The sequence below is a fragment of the Emys orbicularis genome, chromosome 1 (assembly GCF_028017835.1).
Source record: "Emys orbicularis isolate rEmyOrb1 chromosome 1, rEmyOrb1.hap1, whole genome shotgun sequence".
Taxonomy (NCBI): Eukaryota; Metazoa; Chordata; order Testudines; family Emydidae; genus Emys; species Emys orbicularis.
Window position 1 is genome coordinate 366,975,463 of NC_088683.1, and position 23,567 is coordinate 366,999,029.

The 23,567-nt window shown below is 45.4% G+C and overlaps 2 protein-coding genes across 2 annotated transcripts; both read right to left on the bottom strand.

Annotated features, from left to right (window-relative positions):
• Window positions 1-935: 935 nt before the first annotated feature.
• On the bottom strand, window positions 936-1,874 carry LOC135881120 (olfactory receptor 52N4-like). The gene has a single exon (XM_065407638.1). It carries the CDS (start codon window positions 1,872-1,874, stop codon window positions 936-938), a length of 939 nt encoding a protein of 312 aa, XP_065263710.1.
• A 19,178-nt stretch (window positions 1,875-21,052) lies between these two features.
• Window positions 21,053-21,991, bottom strand: LOC135881137 (olfactory receptor 52N4-like). Its single transcript, XM_065407678.1, has one exon. The coding sequence runs from the start codon at window positions 21,989-21,991 to the stop codon at window positions 21,053-21,055; it is 939 nt and encodes a 312-aa protein (XP_065263750.1).
• Window positions 21,992-23,567: the final 1,576 nt, after the last annotated feature.

Here is a 23,567-nt window from a genome sequence, read left to right on the forward strand (position 1 = left end):
TATATGAAAATGAGGAAAATGGGGATTACAGTACACTCTTCCAAGGTATAGAAGGTCACATTGTGTCTTTGGATTGTAGCAGTTTTCAAACAGCATTTAACATTTCCAGAATATTTCTTTGGAGCACAATAATAAAAAATAAAACTAAAGTTTTCCATTAATTTCTTAAATGCTGAACGTTCATAAATTCGTCAGCATTTTTGCTCAAGAGAATCAGTTCTGTGGGTGCCTTCATTGTGTCTAACTACTGAATCTGAGAGGAAGCTTGCTTGTCTAAGATTTAATTTGTTATGAAATATGTTCAAGAGGCCAAATAAAAAATGTCAGGTTTACTGCTCTAACCTCATAATAAAATAGTACAGGAAAAAGGTTAATATTATACCAGTCTCTGGGAAGCCGTCTCACGCAGTAATGTTATAGTCACCTTACGCAGAACGTGTGCTCCCCAACGTTACCCATTTCACCTTTTATCATTTATATGAAGATTTCACAAGTTACACATATATTTACACGTCACTTAAATCCAGCCCATCTATTTCTCCCAGTTCCCAAGTTTAAGTGGGGAACTATTGTAGCGAACTTTCCAGGCTTCTGCACTACCTCAGGGGAATTGGCTAGTAAAAGTGTCTAAGGCCCTTAATGAGACGCGATATATCGATCCCGGATAAATCGATTGCTACCCACCGATACAGCGGGTAGTGAAGACTTACCCTAAGGCCCCACTCTACTCCCCTTACCCAGAGGCCAGCCTTCAGTGCTTGGTGATGGAGTGAACTTCACAGACTGTGAACAGATGTTAGGTGTAAGGAACTTCAAAGACTGTGAACTTCCACAATGCTGACCTCTGCCAAATTGGGACAGAGCACTCTTGATTAAGGAGGAGATATCATTTCTCCCTCTTGTTATACAGGTTTAAAGTCAGTGTCCCCCGCCGATCACCTTCTTCTGGTGTATTTGCCCATTTTGTCATGAAGCTCCTTGGTTTTGACACCATAAATGATAGGGTTGAGCATGCTGGGGATGAGGAAGTAGAGGTTGGCGAAGATGATGTGAACTTGCGGAGCGAAGCCATGACCGAAGTGGTGTGTCAGAAAAGTGAAGAGGAACGCAGTATAAAACATCAGTATCACAGAGATGTGGGCTGTGCAGGTGTTGAAGGCTTTCTGGTGGGCTGTCTTGGAGGAGATTCTGAAGACAGCCCTGATGATCAGACCGTAGGACAGGGCAATGAGTGTTAGGTCTAACCCAGTGATTACAAATGCTATCACCAAGCCATACATCCTGTTGACTGTGGTGTCCCCACATGATATCTTCACCACAGCCATGTAGTTGCAGTACGTATGGGGGATAATGCGGTTGGTACAGAATGGCTGCCTGCTCAGGAGCATGGGTAGGGGCAAAATGAAGAGAACAGCTCTTATCAAAACCACTAGCCCTAGCTTAGCTATCCGTGGATTGGTGAGGATAGCCGCATATCTGAGAGGGTTACATATGGCAATGTAGCGATCAAATGCCATTATCACGAGGATGGCTGACTGCATATCACAAACTACATAAAGGAAGAACATCTGTGTGAGGCAGCCACCCACAGTAATGCCTTTCAAATTTAACCAAAATATACACAGTGCCTTCGGCACGACGGAAGTAGACATGCCGATGTCTACGAGCGCCAGCATGCAGATCAGCAGGTACATCGGCTTGTGCAGGGTCTGCTCTTTATATACAACAAACAGAACTGTGAAATTTCCCAAAAGGCTGATAATATAGAATGTAAAAAAGCAGATGGAAATCCAGATGTGGGCAGATTCCAGGCCAGGGATTCCCGTTAGTATGAATGTTGAAGGGTCAGAGGGGGTGAGGTTGAGAGCTGCCATGACATGCTCGATGCATCAGTTAGGCTAAAAAATTCTCAAGGTGCCTGTGAAGGAAAAGAAGCACATCGAGGGGGTTTACACACTTTATAACAAATAGTACGGTGAATATTTTATAGTTATTATCCATCTAGAAATGGGGGTGAGTAGTGAGGTGGCAACATTTAGAGATGGCACCAGATTCTTTTGGTCATAGTCCAGAGAAGTCCTCAGAGGGAGTAACCAAGCCAGGTGAGTGGGCAGCATGATGGCAGAGAAACTTCGATGTCAATAACAGCAACGTGTATGGCCATTGGAGGGAAATGCCGGAAGTCTGAAAACACCTGGGAAGGTTCTAAGTTAATTGCATGAACTCAGGACAGAGACCTGGGCATCATGGTACACAGCTCTGGGAAACCCTGCTCACAGTTCAAGCATGGACAGAGACTAGGCAAAACATTGGGATCCAGGAGGAGTGGGATGGGGAATCATACAAAAGATACAATGCCATGAGATCAGTGCATCAATGTTTCACCATCCTCTGGACTCCTCTGTGTAGTACTGGGCACCCTTCTCACAAAGGATATTGCAGAAGTAGATGTGTTCAGGCAAGGGCAATGAGAATGATAATGGGCCTGAGGAAACTCTCATACGGAGGTAGGTTGAAAAGACTGGGATTATCACCTTACAAAGGTGATGAATAAGAGGGGACATGAAAAAAGTCTGTAAAATACCTACTGGTACAGAGTAGATTGAGAATGTGTTCTCCCTTTCTCATAACACAAGATCAAGAGGACATTCATTTAAACTGAAATGTGACATATTAGGAACTCGTTGCCACAAGAGGTAGTTGAGGCTGTGAGCTAAGAAAGACTCAGGAAAGGCTTGGACATTTAAATGGGTAGAGAGACTATCCAGTTACAATAGTTACAGGTAAATAAATATTTTGGAAAGACTAGATACCAAAGTGTTTCAGGGCACAAGCCAATCTCTAGCTGTCAGGCATTAGAGTGACACCCTCCAGACGGTCAGGTCACAATCCCCATGCATCTACTATTGGGTTTCTTACACCTTCTTTGTAGCACCTGGGGCTGTCCCCGTCAGAGAGAGGACACTGAACTAGATGGAGCATAGGTCTGATCCACGATGCAATTCCTATGTTGGAAAGGAGCCCAGTTTTCCCCATGGAAACAGACATAATCATACTGTGCTAAGACTTTGTGCTCAACAGAATGTGCACACATGGCACAGGGGTCTTGGTATTTAGGGCTACAGGCCTTCACCTCTTTTACTTCCATTGTTTCTTTTGGTGAGACACTGTCTTGCAAACTCTCAGCTTTATCTGAGGCATAAGTTACAGGTGTTAACTGACAAGTGTAAGCTGAGTCATATGTCAGCAACTCAGCTGCTAACCAATCAAATGCCTGAATATTGATGAAGTATAGAGATGCCAAAAAAATTGGGGCATTGTAAATAATGAAGAGTACAGGTCACAGTTCAGAGCAATCTGGATTGGTTGGAAAACTGGGTCAAAGCAAACAATATGTGTTTGAATATAGCTACATACATATCTTCATCTAGGAACAAAGAATGTTTGTGTGACCCAGTGCCATAAGGGCCCAATGTGATAATTGGATGATAAAAAGTGGAATCTCAAGGAGATATGGAGAAGTTATTTTACCTCTATATTTGCCTCTGGTGCGACTGCTGCTGGACCCTTTGTCCAGTTCTGGTGTCCAAAATTAAAGATCGATGCTGATATATTGAAGAGGGTTCAGAGAAGAGTCATGAGAATTATTAAAAGATTAGAAAACCTGCCTTATAGTGATAGACTCAAAGATTTAAATCCATTTAGTTTAACAAGGTTGGTTTAGGGTTGACTTTTGATAACACTCTGTAAGTTCCAACACGGGAAACAAATGTTTAATAAGCTTTTCAGCCTAGCATAGCCCGATTCAATGGCTGTAAATTGAAGTTCAAGCAATTATGACTGGAAATAAGGTGTACATTGTTTAAACAGTGAGAGCATTCACACAGGCAGGGACACAGCCAGCTACAGTTACCTGCAGGCTCTGACCAGCCACTGCATGAACCAACAATAGAGAGGCTACAGCCAAAATAACCACCAGCTCCCTAGGCTAGAACCCCAGAGCTGTACCATCCTGCCCTGGTACAATGTGGAGAGGACAATGCACACTTTGGTAACCAAGCTGAGTTTTTTACCCCAGACACTTCACTTAAAGGGATACTGGGTTTAGATTAAAACATAAAACAAGTGTATTAAGTACAACAGATAGAATAAAAGTGATTATAAGGGATCGTAACCAGATCAAAGAAGATGACATATCAAATTGGCAAAAAGGCAAACTAAGTTAACCTACTAGTTAGATTGATTATGAATTAGCATTTTCGAACAAACCATCTGGCAGATTCTCAAGGCACAAGCTACATTTGCTTTGCAGCTTGGGTTTCTGAGGTTTCCAAGCACAGACTAGAAATCCCTTTAGCCAGGGTCCAATTCAGTCTTTGTTCCTCAGGTGTTTTCAGGAATCCTCTTGTGTGGGTAGTGAAGAATGATCAATGATGTCACTCCCACCCTTATATATAGCTTTAGCATATGGTGGGAACCCTTTGTTTGAAAACTTGCTTCCCACACCAGTTTGTGGGAAAATACAGACTCCCCAAGGTGGAGCCAAATTTATGTGGCCCGGTCACATGCCCTTGTAGACTCTTGCCAAGTGGGTGTTACCCTGGTGTAACTGCATTTCAAATACAGATAAGTAGTCAATATTCAGCTGGGGTCCGACTGGCTAAGCAACAGTTCTGCAGAAAAGGACCTGGGGATTACAGTGCATGAGAAGCTGGCTATGGGTCAGAAGTGTGCCCTTTTTTCCAAGAAGGCTAATGGCATATTGAGCTGTATTAGTAGGCCCATTGCCATCAGATCGAGGGAAGTGATTATGCCCCTCTATTCAGCACTGCTGAGGCCACATCTATAGAACTACAGGAAGGTTGTGGAAAATTGGAGAGAGTCCAGTGGAGGGCAACAAAAATGATCAGGGGACTGGGGCACATGACTGGTGTGGAGAGGCTGAGGGAACTGGGCTTGTTTAGTCTGCAGAAGAGAAGAGTGAGGGGGGATCTGATAGCAGCCTTCAACTACCTGAAGGGGGGTACCAATGAGGATGGAGCTCAGTTATTCTCAGTGGTGGCAGATGACAGAACAAGGAGCAATGGTCTCAAGTTGCAGTGCTAGGTTGGATATTAGGAAACGCTATTTCACTAGGAGGGTGGTGAAGCACTGGAATGGGTTCCCTAGGGAGGTGGTGGAATCTCCATCCTTAGAGGTTTTTATGACCCGGCTTGACAAAGCCCTGGCTGGGATGATTGAATTGGTGTTGGTGTTGGTCCTGCTTTGAGCAGGGGGTTGGATTAGATGACATCCTAAGGTCTCTTCCTACCCTAATCTTCTATGATTCCATGATTCATAATTTCAGACACAAAAATGAAACATGTATACAAATAGGATAATCATATTCAGAAAATTACAGCTCTTCATATGACATTTTACATGACCCATATTGAATTAAATGTATCACATTTTATGCTATAATTATATCAAAATAACATCACTATGAAGACTATTGTTGTGTAGTGCCACACAAAGATCAATGGTTCTTTCCACCGCTGAAATGCCTGAAGTTACATAACAACAAGAATAGTGGGAAACAAACCTGAGTAAAGGTTGGGAACCCAAGCTGCAGGTCTGTGGCTTGCCAGAGCAAAGTGAACCTGAGACACCCCAAACACACTCGGGGCCAGGTAAGATCCCAGCATTGGCCTTGGACCAACAATCACAAAGAAAAATGTAATGTCAGTGCTGCTGCCCACCTTTCCATGAACACCTCCTCTCCGCCCCGATAACCTTCAGTGCTGCTTGCCTGTCCGTGAACAAGACGCTCCGCACCCCCACAATTCCCAGGTGTTTTCGGTCACTATACACCCCCTGCCTGTCCCCATTGCCCTCAGCGCTGCCTGCTTCTCTGTTTACACCTCCCTCCATGCAACCGGAACCCCCAGCACTGCCTGCTTGTCTGTGCGGAACCCGCTTCCCACAGCCATAACCCTCAGTGTCCCCACCTGCCTGTGTACATTCTGGTCCCTGCCCCAGAAGCCCCAGTTCTGGCCACTTCTCCATCTATGTTCCCCACCCCAACAACTTCCAGCCGTTCTACAGAGTGATACCCCTCACCTAGGAGCAAATCCAGGTACCAGACCCCACAGCGACAGCTCACAGAAATATCTCCTCAGACTAGGTTAATCTCAACGTCTGCCTGCGATGGGGAAATGGGGAAGAACAGCCTGAACTTCCTTTCCGCGTGCGTAGGGAACCCCAGCAGCAGCTCAGACTGTGCAAGGAAGGAGAGAGGGCGTGGAGACTAATAGGAGGCAGTGTGAGTAACTCATCCTCAAAACGACACAAAGCATCTGTCAGAATTCCCTCTACACTGTGAACTCTGGGGTACAGATGTGGGGACCTGCATTAAAGACCCCCTAGACTTATATTTCACCAGCTTAGGTTAAAAACTTCCCCAAGGCACAAATTCCTTTCCTTGACCTTGGACGGTATTGCAGCCACGCCCAAGTGATTGAAACAAACATTCAGAGAGGGGCCACTTGGAGCCCTATCCCCCCCAAAATATCCCCCCAAGCCCCTTCACCCCCTTTCCTGGGGGGGCTTGAGAATAATATACCAACCAATAGGTTAAAAAAGTGAGCACAGACCAAATCCCTGGTTTTTAGGACACTGAAAATCAATCAGCTTTTTAAAAGAAGAATTTTATTTAAAAAAAAAGTAAAAGAATCACACCTGCAAAATCAGGATGGAAGATAACTTTACAGAGTAAATAAAAAGATTTAAAACACAGAGAATTCCCCTCTGACTCTGCTTCCCAGTTACAAAACAGGAATAAAATTACCTCTTACCATAGGGAAAATTCACAGGCTAAACCAAAAGATAATCTAATGTATTTCCTTGCTATTACTTACAATTTCTGTAATTTTAGATGTATCATTTCAGGCTCTTGTTAGGAGCTGGTCTACCGGCTTAGTCTCTCTTTTTCTCCTGAGAGAGAACCAACAAAGAGAGTACAAACAAAACCTTCCCCTCCCCAGATTCAGGGCTGGCTCCAGGCACCAGCTTAGCAAGCAGGTGCTTGGGGCGGCCACTCTGGAGGGGGGCGGCACGTCCAGCTTTTTGGCGGCAGTTCGGCGGAGGGTCCCTCACTCCGGCTCGAAGTAAAGGACCTCTCGCCGAATTGCCACAGATCTCAATCGCGGCTTCTTTTTTGGGGGGGCGGGGGTTGCTTGGGGCAGCAAAAACCCTGGAGCCAGCCCTGCCCAGATTTCAAAGTATTTTCTTTCCCCATTGGTCCTTCTGGTCAGGTGTTAACTAGGTTAATTGAACTGATTAACCCCTTACAGGTAAGTGATTCTGTACCTCTGGCCAGGAGGGATTTTTTGTTACTGCATACATAAAGGTCGTTACCCTTCCCTTTATTTTTATGACCGCATTAATGTATTGCAGCCTATTAGAAACCCAGACAGAGCTTTCTGATTCTGCTTTTCCTGTGTTGGCAATTGCTGATGTTACCAAGAGGCTGTAGTGGGGTTGCTCATGGGAGGAGGGATTGTACAGATGGGGGATGGTGTCAGAGACAATCTGCTACAGTGTGGTCCACATTAAGTTACTGTCTGAGACACCCTCCTGCCCCAGGAGGCCTCCTTACAGCTCCTTGGTCGGTGTATTAGGCAGGATGTCCAGTCCCTATTTCATCCAGTTTGAGAACTCCACACCACTGTAATCTGGATACTGCACGTTTCACTCTCCCCCTGCCCGCGCGTGCACACACACACACACACACACACACACACACACACACACACACACACACACACACACACACACACACACACACACACTGTGCATTCCTGGACCACCCCCAGTGAGATTTCCAACATCTCCTGGTTTCCTCTAATCCAGAATCATGCTTTTCTTTTTACTGTCTTTTGGGACTTCTCATCCACACAAGAACCTCTGATGCAGGGGCACAGAGGGAGCAGAGCCCTCTCCCCCATCAAAAAAAAAGTTATACTCATTGTTCTTGTTGTGAACCTTCTGGTAACACACAAACCCACTGCAGAGGCTTTTGCTGCACTTCCTACCAGGGCAGTGAAGTTGCTGAATTGGAAAACGTGAGCGAACTAGAGGAAAAACTACACTGCCCCCAAAAATGAAGCTACTGAAACAGATAGAAGGCACAGTAAGAGACGGGGAACTGATGTTAACAACTAATAGTTGTCTAATCTATTTCCATAACATTTGTGGTTCCACTTTTTCCAGGTAAATCCCTTCATGTTTCTGACAATACTAAACAGTTCAAGTCGCCGTACTGGTGAATGCTGCCCAGCTGGTTCTTGACTTGAACCCTGGAACCCTTCCTGAGTCCTCAGCACTAACTTTAGTGCAGAAACAGGCAACTCACCAAAATCCCGCTCAGCAGAGAGAGGAAATCTCCTTCCTGCAACTAGAAGGCAGAGCCCTGAGTATCAGTGTCTGAATCTCACATGTCTGACACTTGGTGTGCTGGGCAACAACCTTTATGGTTGATCTGTACAGTTTCTATGGACTCTCAAGTTGGCCAGGATTCGCAGATAATTCCCTTGATTCCATTAGCAGCAGGAAAAGCAGAAAATAGACCTTGGAGAATTTCAGCCTGAGAGCTTCCCCGGGGAATGAAGACATAATTCTCCGATTACAGGGGCTCAGGTTGTCATGTCAACTTAAGTCTCACAGACTTGATAGAGTGGTCCGGTACTACTGAAATCCCAGAGAGAAAAGGAAGAGCCAAGGCTTAGACATATTCCTTTATATCAGCATTTCCATGCTGCTGCGCATTGTCATGGAATCTGAGCATCTTCCTCCTTATACTCCCGGCTGACGAGCCCTGCATTGAATCCCTATCCTTGTTTCAATCCCATTTGATAGCCTTTCTCAGACCAAGGGTAGCACAGATTGTCCCTGTAGTTCAATATCATGCCATGGGGAGGAGCAGCTTCCTCAGCCCCTTCAGTGATCAGTATGTGCCCTGAAGCCTGGGGACTGCTAGAGACACTGCACAGTCTAGAATTTGGATAGGGAGGGTGGAGGAAGAGGTTCAGAGGCACAGATGTGAATTAGGTGCCCAATGTCAATCCACATTCAGTGGTACTCAGGTTGTTAAAGACACAAAGGCAGTAGGCACCAATTATAGTCTTGGACTTCACAATATCCTCTGGCAAAAAGTTCCACAGGACAGATCCAAAACGTTCCTGGAGGATAGGTCCATCAATGACTATTAATCAGGAAGGGCAGGGATGGTGTCCCTAGCCTCTGTTTGCCAGAGTCTAGGAGTGGGTGGTAGGGGACAGATCACTTGATGATTACCTGTTCTGTTCATTTCCTTTGAAGCACCTGGCATTGGCCACTGTTGGAAGACAGGATACTGGGTTAGATGGACCTTTGCTCTGACCCAATATGGCCATTCTTATGACTAAGGGGATACGATAGAGGTCTATAAAATCATGACAGGTGTAGAAAGGAAATAAAGAAGTGGTATTTACTCCTTCATATAACACAAGTACTAGCATGGTCAACCTCTGGAACTCTTTGCCAGAGGATGTTGTGAAGGCAAAGACTGTGACAGGGTTCAAAAAAGAATTAGAAAGTTAATGGCAGATAGGTCCATCAATGGCTACTAGCCAGTATGGCCTGGGACACAGACTCATGCTCTGGTTGCCCTACCCTCTGACTGCCAGTCGCTAGGACTGGATGACAGGAGATGGATATCTCAATAATTGCCTGTTCTGCTCTTTCCCTCTGAAGCATCTGGCCACTGTCAGAAGTCAGGATATAACGCACTAGATGGACCGTTGTTATATAAGTCTCCTTTTCCTTCACTGGGTGCTGCTCCTCCTAGGCGATGGGATCCACATGCCTCACTACCTCATACAGTTCCTGCCATCGAACCAGTAGTTTGAACTGAAAGCTTGGTAGTTACAATAACATTCAGTTACCCAGTTTGAACACTCACAGCTGGACTCCTTTGTTATAGGCCTTCTCTTTACCCATTGTGCATTTAGCAAAATTCTTCTAGCAAACGCCTGTAATATCTTGAGGCGATTTCTTAACTGAAGAATGTATTGGACTGTGTTCATCGCCTGGAGTCTTTGCTCTTCCATGTTTCTCCAGAGACATCTGGAAAGCCTCGAGGTTGCTTTCCGGACAGCAGTTCAAAGGGAGAAAGAAAAGTTTGAGGCTTGAGACACATCCCTGATAGCAAAAAGGTGGCGGGGGAAGAGTTGGCCCCAATGTTTGGGATGCGAGCCTACAAACTTCTTTTACATTGCCATTAACGTTCTGTGAAATCTTTCTGCCATCCCATCACTTTGGGGGTGGTAGATCAATGTTTTGAATGTCTTTACTCTCAGTGGATCGCACAGTTCTTTCACTAGTTGAAAAGTAATTTTAGGTCCTTGATCAGTAAGGATTTCTCGGGGTATTACAGGCACTAGATATTTACCTAAATATATTCCAGCTACTGGAGATCCATCCCAGTCTAGTACAAGATAAGATGGTTTGACAAAGTAATGAATAGGGATGTTTTGTTAAGATATCAGGAACAAGGGGAGGTAACAAAGAGATGTCATGAAACTTATTTATCCCAGTTGTTTCTCCAGCCTGTAAATGTTGGGGTACCTCACCTTAATCCTTTCTGTGGCCTTGTAGCAGAAATTTTGCCTTTACTGTTTTGAATGCTCAGCAACCAATTGATAGAGTCTGTGTCCTTTATTTGTCGCGTCGCTCCATTCTCTTAACTGTAACTGTTATTATTGTTTCCTGGTCTATTATTGTAACCACTCATTTCTAAATAAATATTATTTCTGTTTTCAAAGAAACCACTGCTTGGGTGTCTATACTTGATTAGAGGGCTGTATCCGTGTCCCTTCAAGGATCAGCAAGGGTAGCTTGTTCTGGGGAGCCCTCTGTAGATCAGAGACAAGCACCCGGGTAATATTCTGGAAATTCCTTTAGGCCGGGCCACAACCTTGGTTGCCAAATTCAAGTAAATTGTAAATTAACATTTAAATTTAAAAGCTTTATCATTAGTTAACATTATTTGTTTAATATAATTGGCTCTAAATGTTCTGGTAACAGCCTAGGGGACAGCAGAGACTCCTGCTGCTGACTGAGCCACTCGGCACTCAGGTGTTAGCATACCTGTGACCATGGAGGCAGGGCGCTCTGGCTATGCCTTGAGGGCAATAAACCTGGCCGAGTGCCTTTGTCACTGAACCGTGCCTGTGGTCTTTCTTTATGAGTAACATTGAGGTCTGCTGAACGAGCAGGCTGCCTTGTCTGCTAATACTGATAACACTGGAACTCCAAGGACACAAGCACTGGGCAGCCTGAACAGCATTACCGAGGCAACAACATTCCAGCCTTCGGCACTTAACAACGGCTAACTGACACTCTGGGTCTAGACGTAAAAAAATTCTACTGTCTGGAGTAAATCAGAGACTGTTGTGACTCCTGCCCAAAGAGTGGCCATTGCCTCTGTCTCTGGGATTCCACCACTTACCCATTCACCACAGCGCGTTGTTCATAAGAATGGCAAAGGATAAGATTATGTCATGACAGTCACGGAATCCATGATGTTCAGAGACCTCCGTGACATTCTCCACTTCAGCCCCAGGGTGGGGGTACCAGAGCTGTCAGCTGTCAGGTACCCCCGAGCTCTCAGATCTCATGGGTGGCCAAGGAACCAGAAGGTCTCAGCCACCTTGGGAGGTGGGGGTACCTGGAGCTCTGTGATGGTGGGTCTGTGACAGGAGCTCCGGAGCTCTGAGCTGCTGTGGTTGTGGTGGGGACCATAAAGCTATTAGCCGTGGCAGCATCAGGTGCTGAACCTTCCCCTCTCCTGCACCACTGCTCGGGCTCCCATCCTCCCAAATGGGCTTTGATCATCCCTGTCAGTCCACCCCCCACTCCATTACTTTTAGTAAATGTCACAGACAGGTCACGGGCTTCAGTGAAAAATTGTTTATTTCCCGCAACCGGTCTGTGACTTTTACTAAAAATAATTGTGAAAAAAACTTAACCTTAGGCAAAATGGATCATCTGGTGTGCCCCTCGTTCCTGAATTGTGTTGCGGATCAGGATAGCCATTACCTGGCTGAATGCATTCTTGATTCTGTCGAGGGCTGTGGTTATTTCAGGACCACTGAACTGGCTGGAAGTGTCCTCCACACCGTCATCTTTTCCCTCCCCTATTCCTACCAACTCTGCCAGTTCTACGCATACTCTCACTGGGGTGTCAGTCTCCATCTTCTCAGTCAGCTGTTCCCCCATTCCTTAAGGACTTCTCCAAAGTGATTTCCATCCCTCCCCATTATGACTAGAAAGTCCAGATAGTGGAAATAATTTACCTAATCAGCTTATGAAGGTTTAGCACAACTCTTTCCACACAAGAATTCCTTTATGAGTCCAAAGGGAACTGGTGTTACATCCTTGCGATCATACAGTTATATCCATTAGCTAAATATTCCCCAAAGTATCAGGCTCGGGAAATACCTTTCCATAATGCTGTGACTCCAGAGGGATAAGGAAAACCTCGGACAAAGAACCCCTAAAATATTTGCTCTTTATAAAAACATAGGAACAGCCATCGTGGGTCAGACCAATGTTCCATCTAGCCCAGTATCCTGTCCTCTGACAGTGGCCAATTCCAGGTGCTTCAGAGGGAATGAACAGAACAGGTATTCATTAAGTGAGCCATCCCCTGTCGCCCCTTCCCAGTTTCTGGCAAACAGCGGCTAGGGACACTTCAGAGCATGGTTTTGCATTCCTGCCCATCCTGGCTAATAGGCATTCATGCACCTAGCCATGAACTTATCTAGTTCCTTTTTGAGTCCTGTTATAGTCTTAGCTTCATAACATCCTCTGGCCAAGAATTCCACAGGATGACTGTGCATTCTGTAAAGAAATACTTCCTTTTCTTCATTTTAAACTTGCTACGATTGATTTGATTTCGTGACCCCTAGTTCCTGTGTTATGGGAGTGTAATTAACACTTCCTTATATGCCTTCTCCACACCAGTCATGATTTTATAGATCTCTATCGTAACCCCCACTTTGTCGTCTCCTTTCCAAGCTGAAAAGTCCCAGTCTTGTTAATTTTTCCTCATACGAAAGCTGTTCCATACCTCCAATCAATTTTGTTGCCATTTTTTGAAATGCCAGCAATCAGAGCAGCAGGTAGATAGGCTTGTGTAGGGTCTGCTCCTTGCCTACAACAAAAAGAACCATGAAATTTCCAAACAGGCCGATAATGTAGAACGTAGCAAAAGGGATGGGAATCCAGACATGAGCAGCTTGGAGGCCAGGGATTCCCATTAGGATGAATGTTGAAGGGTCACCGGGGGGTGAGGTTCAAAACTGCCATGAGGTGGAAGATGCATCATTCGGGCTCAGAAATGCTCAAAGTGCCTGTGAAGGGAGAGAAGCACAGCAAGGGGGTTACTCACATCATAACAAATAGTAGGGTAAATATTTTATAGTTATTACCAATCTAGAAAGGGGCTGAGCAGTCTGGTGGCAACATTTGCTGATGGCAGATTAATTAGGTCAGAGTCAAGTCCAGAGAAGTCCTCAGAGGGAGCTAACCAAGCGAGATGAATGGGCAGCATGATGGAAGAGAAACTTCAATGTCAGTAACTACCCATTGTAAACCCAATGGATGCCCATTGAAGGGGAAATCTTGAACTCCTCAAACAATTTACAAGGTTCAAATTTAGCTGTATGAACTCAGGACAGGGACCTGGGTCTCATGGTACACAGATCTCTGAAACCCCTGCTCACGGTGCAAGCACAGAGAGAAACTTATCAAAACACTGGGATGCAGGAGGAGTGGGATGGGAAATCATATAGGTAACACAATGCCATGAGATGAGTCAGTCAATGTTTCACCCTCCGCTGGACTTCTCTATGTAGCACTAGGCACCTTTGTCACACAGGATATGGCTGAACTACTGGGGTTCAGGGAATGATCAAGGGTCTGGGGAAACTCTCATACAGAGAGAGCTAGAAAAGACGGGAATTGTTACACTACAGAGGTGATGAATAAGAGGGGATATGAAAAATGTCTATAAAATACTGACTAGTAGCATCTGATGAAGTGGGTTCTAGCCCACGAAAGCTTATGCCCAAATAAATGTGTTAGTCTCTAAGGTGCCACAAGGATTCCTCGTTGTTTTGACTAGTAGAGAGTAGATTTATTTAAGTCCCTACATGTGGATTTAGGGTGAAATTCTGTCCGTGATGGGAGTTTTGCCATTGATATCCGTGCGACCAAGATTTCACCCTTAGTGTTTAATTTTCGGCTCCGAGCTGCAAAAATCACTGATTTGGGTCCTGCTACAGAGAGCGCCATTCTGTCAGGGTTCTGAAAGGTTCTGAAGGAAACCCCCAGTTAATGTGGTGTTCTGAGACCTGACAAGAAAGACGGGGATTCCAAAACACCCGGGTCCTGATTGTGCTCTCAGGGAGGCGATTGTCAATCTGGAGTGACCTTCTGCAGAGAGAACAGGAGTACTTGTGTAACCTTAGAGACTAACAAATTTATTAGAGCATAAGCTTTCGTGGGCTACAGCCCACTTCTTCGGATGCATATCTCTCTTCTGCAGAGAGAATGTGAGAGCAGAATCTTGCCAGTGTGCAACCCATTCTTCTTGTGAATCCTCTGGTAACACAGATACCCACTGCAGGAACAGGCAACTCACCAAAATCCTGCTCAGCAGAGAGAGGAAATTTCCTTACTGTGACAGAATGACAGAGCCCTGAAAATCAGTGTGGGAACCTCAAATATCTGACATGCACCATGCTGGACAGCGAGCTTTATGATTCCCCTGCAGACCCTTAGGTTGGCCAGGACTTCCCGACAATTCCCTCGGCTCTGTGAAAAGGAGGAAAAGCAGAAAATAGACCATTGAAATCTTCTGCCTGAGAGCCTCCTGCGGCAGTGAAGAAATGATTCACTGATGGCAGGGGCTCAGATTGTCAGGGCACATTGCAGGCTGTTCAGCCTAGGAATTGTTGATGGCTTTCTTTCCTGTGTGTAATATACTGCCATCTCCACCATGTGTGGGAATGCTGCTACAAGATATGGGACCAAAAACCATTTTCAATTGATCGGAGTAGTGTACTGCTGCATACTGCCCATGCAGTTGTAATGTCCAGTCCATTAACCTCTGAGACATCACTGTCACCCTGTCAAGGCCAAATGATGTGATCCTGAATGCATGCAAGCCAAAGGGTGTGGAAAAGGTTTTCTTCTCCCAGCATTCTGGCGTCAAAGGTATCTGCCAGTGTCCCTTTGTTAGGTCTAAAGCGGATGGATTTCTTGCAGCTCCCAAAAGCTCTAATAGTTTGTCTATTCTCTGCATCAGGTAAACATCAAAATTCAATGGATTGTGTTATCCTGCATCAGACCTAATAAAATGGGACTTCTCCACTCACTGTGTGATTCCTTCACCACTCCCAGGACCAAAATGAGTTCGTCTCACATGGTATCCCACATTTTACAAGGGAACAGCCACAGAGTTTTCCTAATCTGTTGCCCTGGGATCATTTCAATATGGTGGTATTTTAGGTAGGTATGCCCTGCTGGGGTGAAAACACAGTTGTAAAGGAATCAAACAAGTGCTACATCTGGATCTTTTCTTCAAGCTACAGTACCTTCCATATTTTTGTGTCACAGATGCCTGGGGGCCTAATTTGTTCTCCGCAGGGTATAAATGTGATGGGTTTTCACTCCTGCGTGCAGTCTGGGAGCCATGGGAACTTCTGCACCCCTCTAACGACCGTGCTGGGTTGGCCCTTTTTCACTCTGCTTTACTGGTAATTCACCGTTTCTAGGCCCTGTTATCAACCACACGACAGCAGATGGTGCCACGCACCCAAACTGAGCTACCCGAGGGTTTATCTAAGCCACCCAAATACAAACAGCAGACACTAGCTGTCATAAACAGACAGTTAAGGGTTAATTCCTCTTTTACCTGTAAAGGGTTAAGAATTTCACATAGCCTAGCTGACAGCTGACCAGAGGAACTAATGGGGGGACAAGATGTTTTCAAAGATGGAGGAGGGAAATCAGTCTTTTGTGCCGGAGTGAAGGATCCAGGAAACAGCCATCTAACATTTCTTAAAAGTAGTAAGTGTTTAGAGAAGGAATGTAGTAGATTATGTTTATTTTCTTTTGTGACTTCTTTTGCATAGAGGAAGAATCAAATTGGGTTTCTTGGTGTAACTAAATTTTTGCCCAGAGGGACATCCTCTGTGTTTTGAATCTGTTGTCTGTGAGAGTAGCTTCCATGCTAATCTCACAGAGGTATTCCTTTCACCCTTTTTCTTTAATTAAAAGCCTTCTTTTAAGAACCTGATTGATTTTTCCTTGTTTTAAGTTCCAAAGGTTTTTTGGATCTGGGCTCACCAGGAATTAGTGGGAGGTGAATCAGTCTCAATCCTGCCAGGAAAAGGGGGATAAAGACTGGGGAAATATTTGGGGGGAAGACAGAGTTTCCAAATGACTCTCCCATAAACTCTCCCATAGTTTGTTTAAACTATTTGGTGGTGCCAGCTACTAGATCTAAGCTGGTAAATAACCTTAGGGGTTATCTCATGCAGGTCCCCACATCTGTACCCTAAAGTTCAGAGTGGGGGTGACACCTTGACACTAGCCAATTTCCCAGCTCCCCAGGCTCACATCCCCCACTGGAGTATAAACCCAAAATTATAGTGCCTTCCACTGCATAGTGATCTGTAAAATGTAAGCTCAAGTTTTTCACTGGTGAGTGGCAGGCAGTAGGGGTCTTGGAGGTGAGGGGGTCAGGATGGAGGAGAGGAAGGACTAGCAAGCATTGGGAAGCGGGGTGGAGGAGAGGAAGGACTTATCAAGCGGAAGCTGGGGGGCCACGGGGGAACGGATAGAGGAGAAAAGGGACTAAGCGAGCTCTTGGTGGGAGGGCCACGGAGGATGGGGGTGAAGGAGAGGAGGGAGTCGGGACCCAGCAAATGACATGGCAACCGGGTGGCCACGGAGGGTGGAAGAGCGGAGAGACTTGTCAAATGGTGGGCTGTTGGGGCCTCTCAGAGGAGGAGAGGAAGGATTCAGAGAGAAGCAGTGCGGTCCTTGGCAGAGGAGCGGAGCAGGAACAGGAAGAGGAGGATCATGGGTGGGGCCATGGGGAGAATCGGGATGGAGCATATGGGGTGGAGCGCAGGCAGGGCCACCACAGCCCATGTGTCCGTGCTCTCAAAGGTGGAAGAGCAGCGGCTGAACCACACAGGAGGTTTAGCCTCCCCTGGCCTATTATACCCACCATCTATGTAAAGTGGCCCTACCTGGGACACTTCCTACCACCTCCCTGTGAAAGTCCCAAGGTCTCCATCTGGGGTAAGGCAGCATGAAGGGTGTCTGATCACCCCAAGGTGCATTCTGGTGGGTGCATGTAGCAAGGTCGTTCTCCTTTCATCTTGGGCAGCAGCTGCCTCTTTTTTGGTTAGCTGCAACTCCAGTTGTGTTTTGGCCTTCCTGATTACACCCTGCATTCTCGAGCAATATTTCTATACTCCTTCCTAGTCATCTGACCAAGTTTCCACCTCTTGTAACCTTCCTTTTTGTGTTTAAGCTTACCAAAGATTTCACTGTTAAGCCAAGCTGGTCGCCGGCCACATTTACTATTCTTTCTGCACATCGGGATGGTTTCTTCCTGAGCCCTCAGTAAGGCTTCTTTAAAAAACAGCCACCTTTCCTGAACTCTTTCCCCCTCATATTAGCCTCCCAGGGGATCCTGCCCATCAGTTTCCTAAGGGAGTCAAAGTCTGTTTTTCTGAAGTCCAGGGTCCGTATGTTGCTAAACTCTCCTTTCTTCCTTTTGTGAGGATCATGAACTCAAACATCTCATGGTCACTGCTGCCCAGGTTGCCACCCACTTCTACTTCCCCTACCAATTCTTCCCTGTTTGTAAGCAGCAGGTCAAGAGGAGAACAGCCCCTGGTTGGTTCCTCCAGTAGTTTCACCAAGAAATTGTCATCAACAATCCAAAAACTTCCTGAATTGACTGTTCACTTCTCTATTGCTCTCCCGGCAGATGTCAGGGGGATTAAAGTCCCCCATTAGAGCCATGGCCTGTGTTCTGGAAACTTCAGTTAATTCTCAGAAGAAAGTTTTGTCTACCTCATCCTCCTAGTCCGGTGGTCTATAGCACACACCGACCACGGCATCACCCTTGTTGCCCCCACTTCTAAACTTAACCCAAAGACTCTCAACAGGTTTTTCTCCAGTTTCATACTGGAGCTCTGAGCAATTGTACCTCTCTCTTACATACAGTGCAACTCCTCCATATTTGCTCCCCTGCCTGTCCTTCCTCAAGAGTTTATACCCATTCATGACATCATTCCAGTCATGTGAGCTACCCCACCAAGTCTCTGTTATTCCAATCACATCACAGTGCTTTGACTGTTCCTGGACTTCCAATTATTCCTGCTTGTTTCCCAGGCTTCTTGCTTTGTGTACATGCTGCTAAGATAACTAGCCGATTGCCCTACTTTCTCAGTATAAATCATTAGGCCTCCCCTGTTGTACACTCCTCCTTGTTTTTCCTCCCAGTATGCCACTTCCCCACTTATCTCTGGGCTTAGGTGTTCAGCCCCTGGCCAGCCTAGTTTAAATCCTAGTTTCAAGATGAATGCGTCCCTCTTGGGATGACCACACAGCAAGTGTGAAAAATAGGGATGGAGGTGTGGGGTAATAGATGCCTATATAAGAAAAAGCCCTAAATATCAGGACTGTCCCTATAAAATCGGGACATCTGGTCACCCAACCTACAGCAGGCCCTCCCTTCCCTCAGGGAGGGACCTTTGGACAGTTGCTCGGGGTGATTCTGCCTCCTTCAGCTCAGCTCCCCTGGAGCTGCCAGTAGCTGGTCTCCTCTCCTCCCTGGTCTGCCCCCAAATGAGCTGCTCTCCTGCCTTTTTGCCTTTCTCAAACACTTCTCTTCAGACTTGATTTGTCTGCCCCATTTTCTGATAATTTACTTGCTGAACATTTGGCTCCTTTGAACTCAATTTTAAATTAGCTACAAGTTCAGTAACTCTGGGAAGTAATACTGCTGCTTTGTATAGATCTGTGTGTGATGTTCCCCTCTGGTGTTATCCGGACCGGTGATCTGCTAGGTCACTCCAATCCTTGACTCTGGGAGCCAGCCTTACCCTGCTCTGCTGTGAGAACCCCCACTCCAGGGGCTGTTGACACACAGCCGCTGACATGGAAGCTGCTCCCAGCTACTTGCAACCGAATGACACTAGCCAATATCTCCGGTCCCAGACACACCCTATGAACCTCCGTCTTGCAGAGTCCAGTTATGCCCGCTGGACACTGCAAGCTTATATGAGTCCGTCAATTTAACAAAGAAATTGATATGTACCAGTCTTGTTATCCCAATGGGAGTTTCTGACACGCTTCAAACCAAACGCACTGCTTCAAGTGGAACAAAGAAACAGATTTATTAACTATAAAGATTGACCTTATGTGATTATATATCAAAGCATAACAAGTGAGTGGTTACCAAACTGAAATAAAATCTAACCTCGCAGGCTAAACTCTAAACCCTCTTAGACTGGGCAGCAACTAGATGAAGCCGTTTTTTCTCACCCCTCTGGATATCGCAGGCCTTAATGCACAGGTTTGTTCCTTAAACCTGGGCCAATCTCCTGTGTTGGAGTCTTGTCTTCTTCTCGGTGTCTTGGTTGCTTGCACGATAGGTGTGGACAGGAGAAGGGCCCAGTTTGTGTCCACACTGTCTGTTTTATACTCTCAGTCCATGTGCTTGGGGAGCACAAGTTCAGGCATGTCAGTCTGGGGGGCATTGCTGAATCTCTCCAAACAAGATGAGCAGTTCCTCTGGTGTGGCCTCATGCAGGTGAGTTATTGCATTGTGACTCCCTTGCTGGACAATAGCTGTTGATGGGTTGTTTGACACCCTGTCTGGGTGTTGGTTACTTTCCCTGCTGTTGACTCAGGGTGGGGGCTTATATCTGGCTGATTCCCCAATTTACAGCATGCTTTAGTGACCACCGTACAACACAAATCTCATCACTTCATATGCATTAATGATACACATATATGGATAGGAAATTACTTTGAGCAGATCATAACCTTTCCCCTGATATCTTACAAGGCATGCTTTATATTTTTAACATGATTATATGAAAATGAGGAAAATGGGGGTTACAGTACACTCTTCCAAGGTATAGAAGGTCACATTGTGTCTTTGGATTGTAGCAGTTTTCAAACAGCATTTAACATTTCCAGAATATTTCTTTGGAGCACAATAATAAAAAATAAAACTAAAGTTTTCCATTAATTTCTTAAATGCTGAACGTTCATAAATTCGTCAGCATTTTTGCTCGAGAGAATCAGTTCTGTGGGTGCCTTCATTGTGTCTAACTACTGAATCTGAGAGGAAGCTTGCTTGTCTAAGATTTAATTTGTTATGAAATATGTTCCAGAGGCCAAATAAAAAATGTCAGGTTTACTGCTCTAACCTCATAATAAAATAGTACAGGGAAAAGGTTAATATTATACCAGTCTCTGGGAAGCCGTCTCATGCAGTAATGTTATAGTCACATTACGCAGAACGTGTGGTCTCCAATGTTACCCATTTCACCTTTTATCATTTATATGAAGATTTCACAAGTTACACATATATTTACACGTCACTTAAATCCAGCCCATCTATTTCTCCCAGTTCCCAAGTTTAAGTGCGGAACTATTGTAGCGAACTTTTCTGGCTTCTGCACTACCTCAGGGGAATTGGCTAGTAAAAGTGTCTAAGGCCCCACTCTACCCAGAGGCCAGCCTGCAGTGCTTGGTGATGGAGTGAACTTCACAGACTGTGAACAGATGTTAGGTGTAAGGAACTTCAAAGACTGTGAACTTCCACAATGCTGACCTCTGCCAAATTGGGACAGAGCACCCTTGATTAAGGAGGAGATATCATTTCTCCCTCTTGTTATACAGGTTTAAAGTCAGTGTCCCCTGCCGATCACCTTCTTCTGGTGTATTTGCCCATTTTGTCATGAAGCTCCTTGGTTTTGACACCATAAATGATAGGGTTGAGCATGCTGGGGATGAGGAAGTAGAGGTTGGCAAAGATGATGTGAACTTGGGGAGCGAAGCCGTGACCGAAGTGGTGTGTCAGAAAAGTGAAGAGGAAGGGAGTATAAGACATCAGTATCACAGAGATTTGGGCTGTGCAGGTGTTGAAGGCTTTCTGGTGGGCTGTCTTGGAGGAGATTCTGAAGACAGCCCTGATGATCAGACCGTAGGACAGGGCAATGAGCGTTAGGTCTAACCCAGTGATTACAAATGCTATCACCAAGCCATACATCCTGTTGACTGTGGTGTCCCCACACGATATCTTCACCACAGCCATGTAGTTGCAGTACGTATGGGGGATAATGCGGTTGGTACAGAATGGCTGCCTGCTCAGGAGCATGGGTAGGGGCAAAATGAAGAGAACAGCTCTTATCAAAACCACTAGCCCTAGCTTAGCTATCCGTGGATTGGTGAGGATAGCCGCATATCTGAGAGGGTTACATATGGCAATGTAGCGATCAAATGCCATTATCACGAGGATGGCTGACTGCATATCACAAACTACATAAAGGAAGAACATCTGTGTGAGGCAGCCACCCACAGTAATGCCTTTCAAATTGAACCAAAATATACACAGTGCCTTCGGCACGACGGAGGTAGACATGCCGATGTCTACGAGCGCCAGCATGCAGATCAGCAGGTACATCGGCTTGTGCAGGGTCTGCTCTTTATATACAACAAACAGAACTGTGAAATTTCCCAAAAGGCTGATAATATAGAATGTAAAAAAGCAGATGGAAATCCAGATGTGGGCAGATTCCAGGCCAGGGATTCCCGTTAGTATGAATGTTGAAGGGTCAGAGGGGGTGAGGTTGAGAGCTGCCATGACATGCTCGATGCATCAGTTAGGCTAAAAAATTCTCAAGGTGCCTGTGAAGGAAAAGAAGCACATCCAGGGGGTTTACACACTTTATAACAAATAGTACGGTGAATATTTTATAGTTATTATCCATCTAGAAATGGGGGTGAGTAGTGAGGTGGCAACATTTAGAGATGGCACCAGATTCTTTTGGTCATAGTCCAGAGAAGTCCTCAGAGGGAGTAACCAAGCCAGGTGAGTGGGCAGCATGATGGCAGAGAAACTTCGATGTCAATAACAGCAACGTGTATGGCCATTGGAGGGAAATGCCGGAAGTCTGAAAACACCTGGGAAGGTTCTAAGTTAATTGCATGAACTCAGGACAGAGACCTGGGCATCATGGTACACAGCTCTGGGAAACCCTGCTCACAGTTCAAGCATGGACAGAGACTAGGCAAAACATTGGGATCCAGGAGGAGTGGGATGGGGAATCATACAAAAGATACAATGCCATGAGATCAGTGCATCAATGTTTCACCATCCTCTGGACTCCTCTGTGTAGTACTGGGCACCCTTCTCACAAAGGATATTGCAGAAGTAGATGTGTTCAGGCAAGGGCAATGAGAATGATAATGGGCCTGAGGAAACTCTCATACGGAGGTAGGTTGAAAAGACTGGGATTATCACCTTACAAAGGTGATGAATAAGAGGGGACATGAAAAAAGTCTGTAAAATACCTACTGGTACAGAGTAGATTGAGAATGTGTTCTCCCTTTCTCATAACACAAGATCAAGAGGACATTCATTTAAACTGAAATGTGACATATTAGGAACTCGTTGCCACAAGAGGTAGTTGAGGCTGTGAGCTAAGAAAGACTCAGGAAAGGCTTGGACATTTAAATGGGTAGAGAGACTATCCAGTTACAATAGTTACAGGTAAATAAATATTTTGGAAAGACTAGATACCAAAGTGTTTCAGGGCACAAGCCAATCTCTAGCTGTCAGGCATTAGAGTGACACCCTCCAGACGGTCAGGTCACAATCCCCATGCATCTACTGTTGGGTTTCTTACACCTTCTTTGTAGCACCTGGGGCTGTCCCTGTCAGAGAGAGGACACTGAACTAGATGGAGCATAGGTCTGATCCACGATGCAATTCCTATGTTGGAAAGGAGCCCAGTTTTCCCCATGGAAACAGACATAATCATACTGTGCTAAGACTTTGTGCTCAACAGAATGTGCACACATGGCACAGGGGTCTTGGTATTTAGGGCTACAGGCCTTCACCTCTTTTACTTCCATTGTTTCTTTTGGTGAGACACTGTCTTGCAAACTCTCAGCTTTATCTGAGGCATAAGTTACAGGTGTTAACTGAAAGGTGTAAGCTGAGTCATATGTCAGCAACTCAGCTGCTAACCAATCAAATGCCTGAATATTGATGAAGTATAGAGATGCCAAAAAAATTGGGGCATTGTAAATAATGGAGAGTACAGGTCACAGTTCAGAGCAATCTGGATTGGTTGGAAAACTGGGTCAAAGCAAACAATATGTGTTTGAATATAGCTACATACATATCTTCATCTAGGAACAAAGAATGTTTGTGT

Coding starts and splice junctions, on each gene's coding strand:
- LOC135881120 (XM_065407638.1), bottom strand. CDS start 1,874: ATGGCAGCTCTCAACCTCACCCCCTCTGACCCTTCAACATTCATACTA.
- LOC135881137 (XM_065407678.1), bottom strand. CDS start 21,991: ATGGCAGCTCTCAACCTCACCCCCTCTGACCCTTCAACATTCATACTA.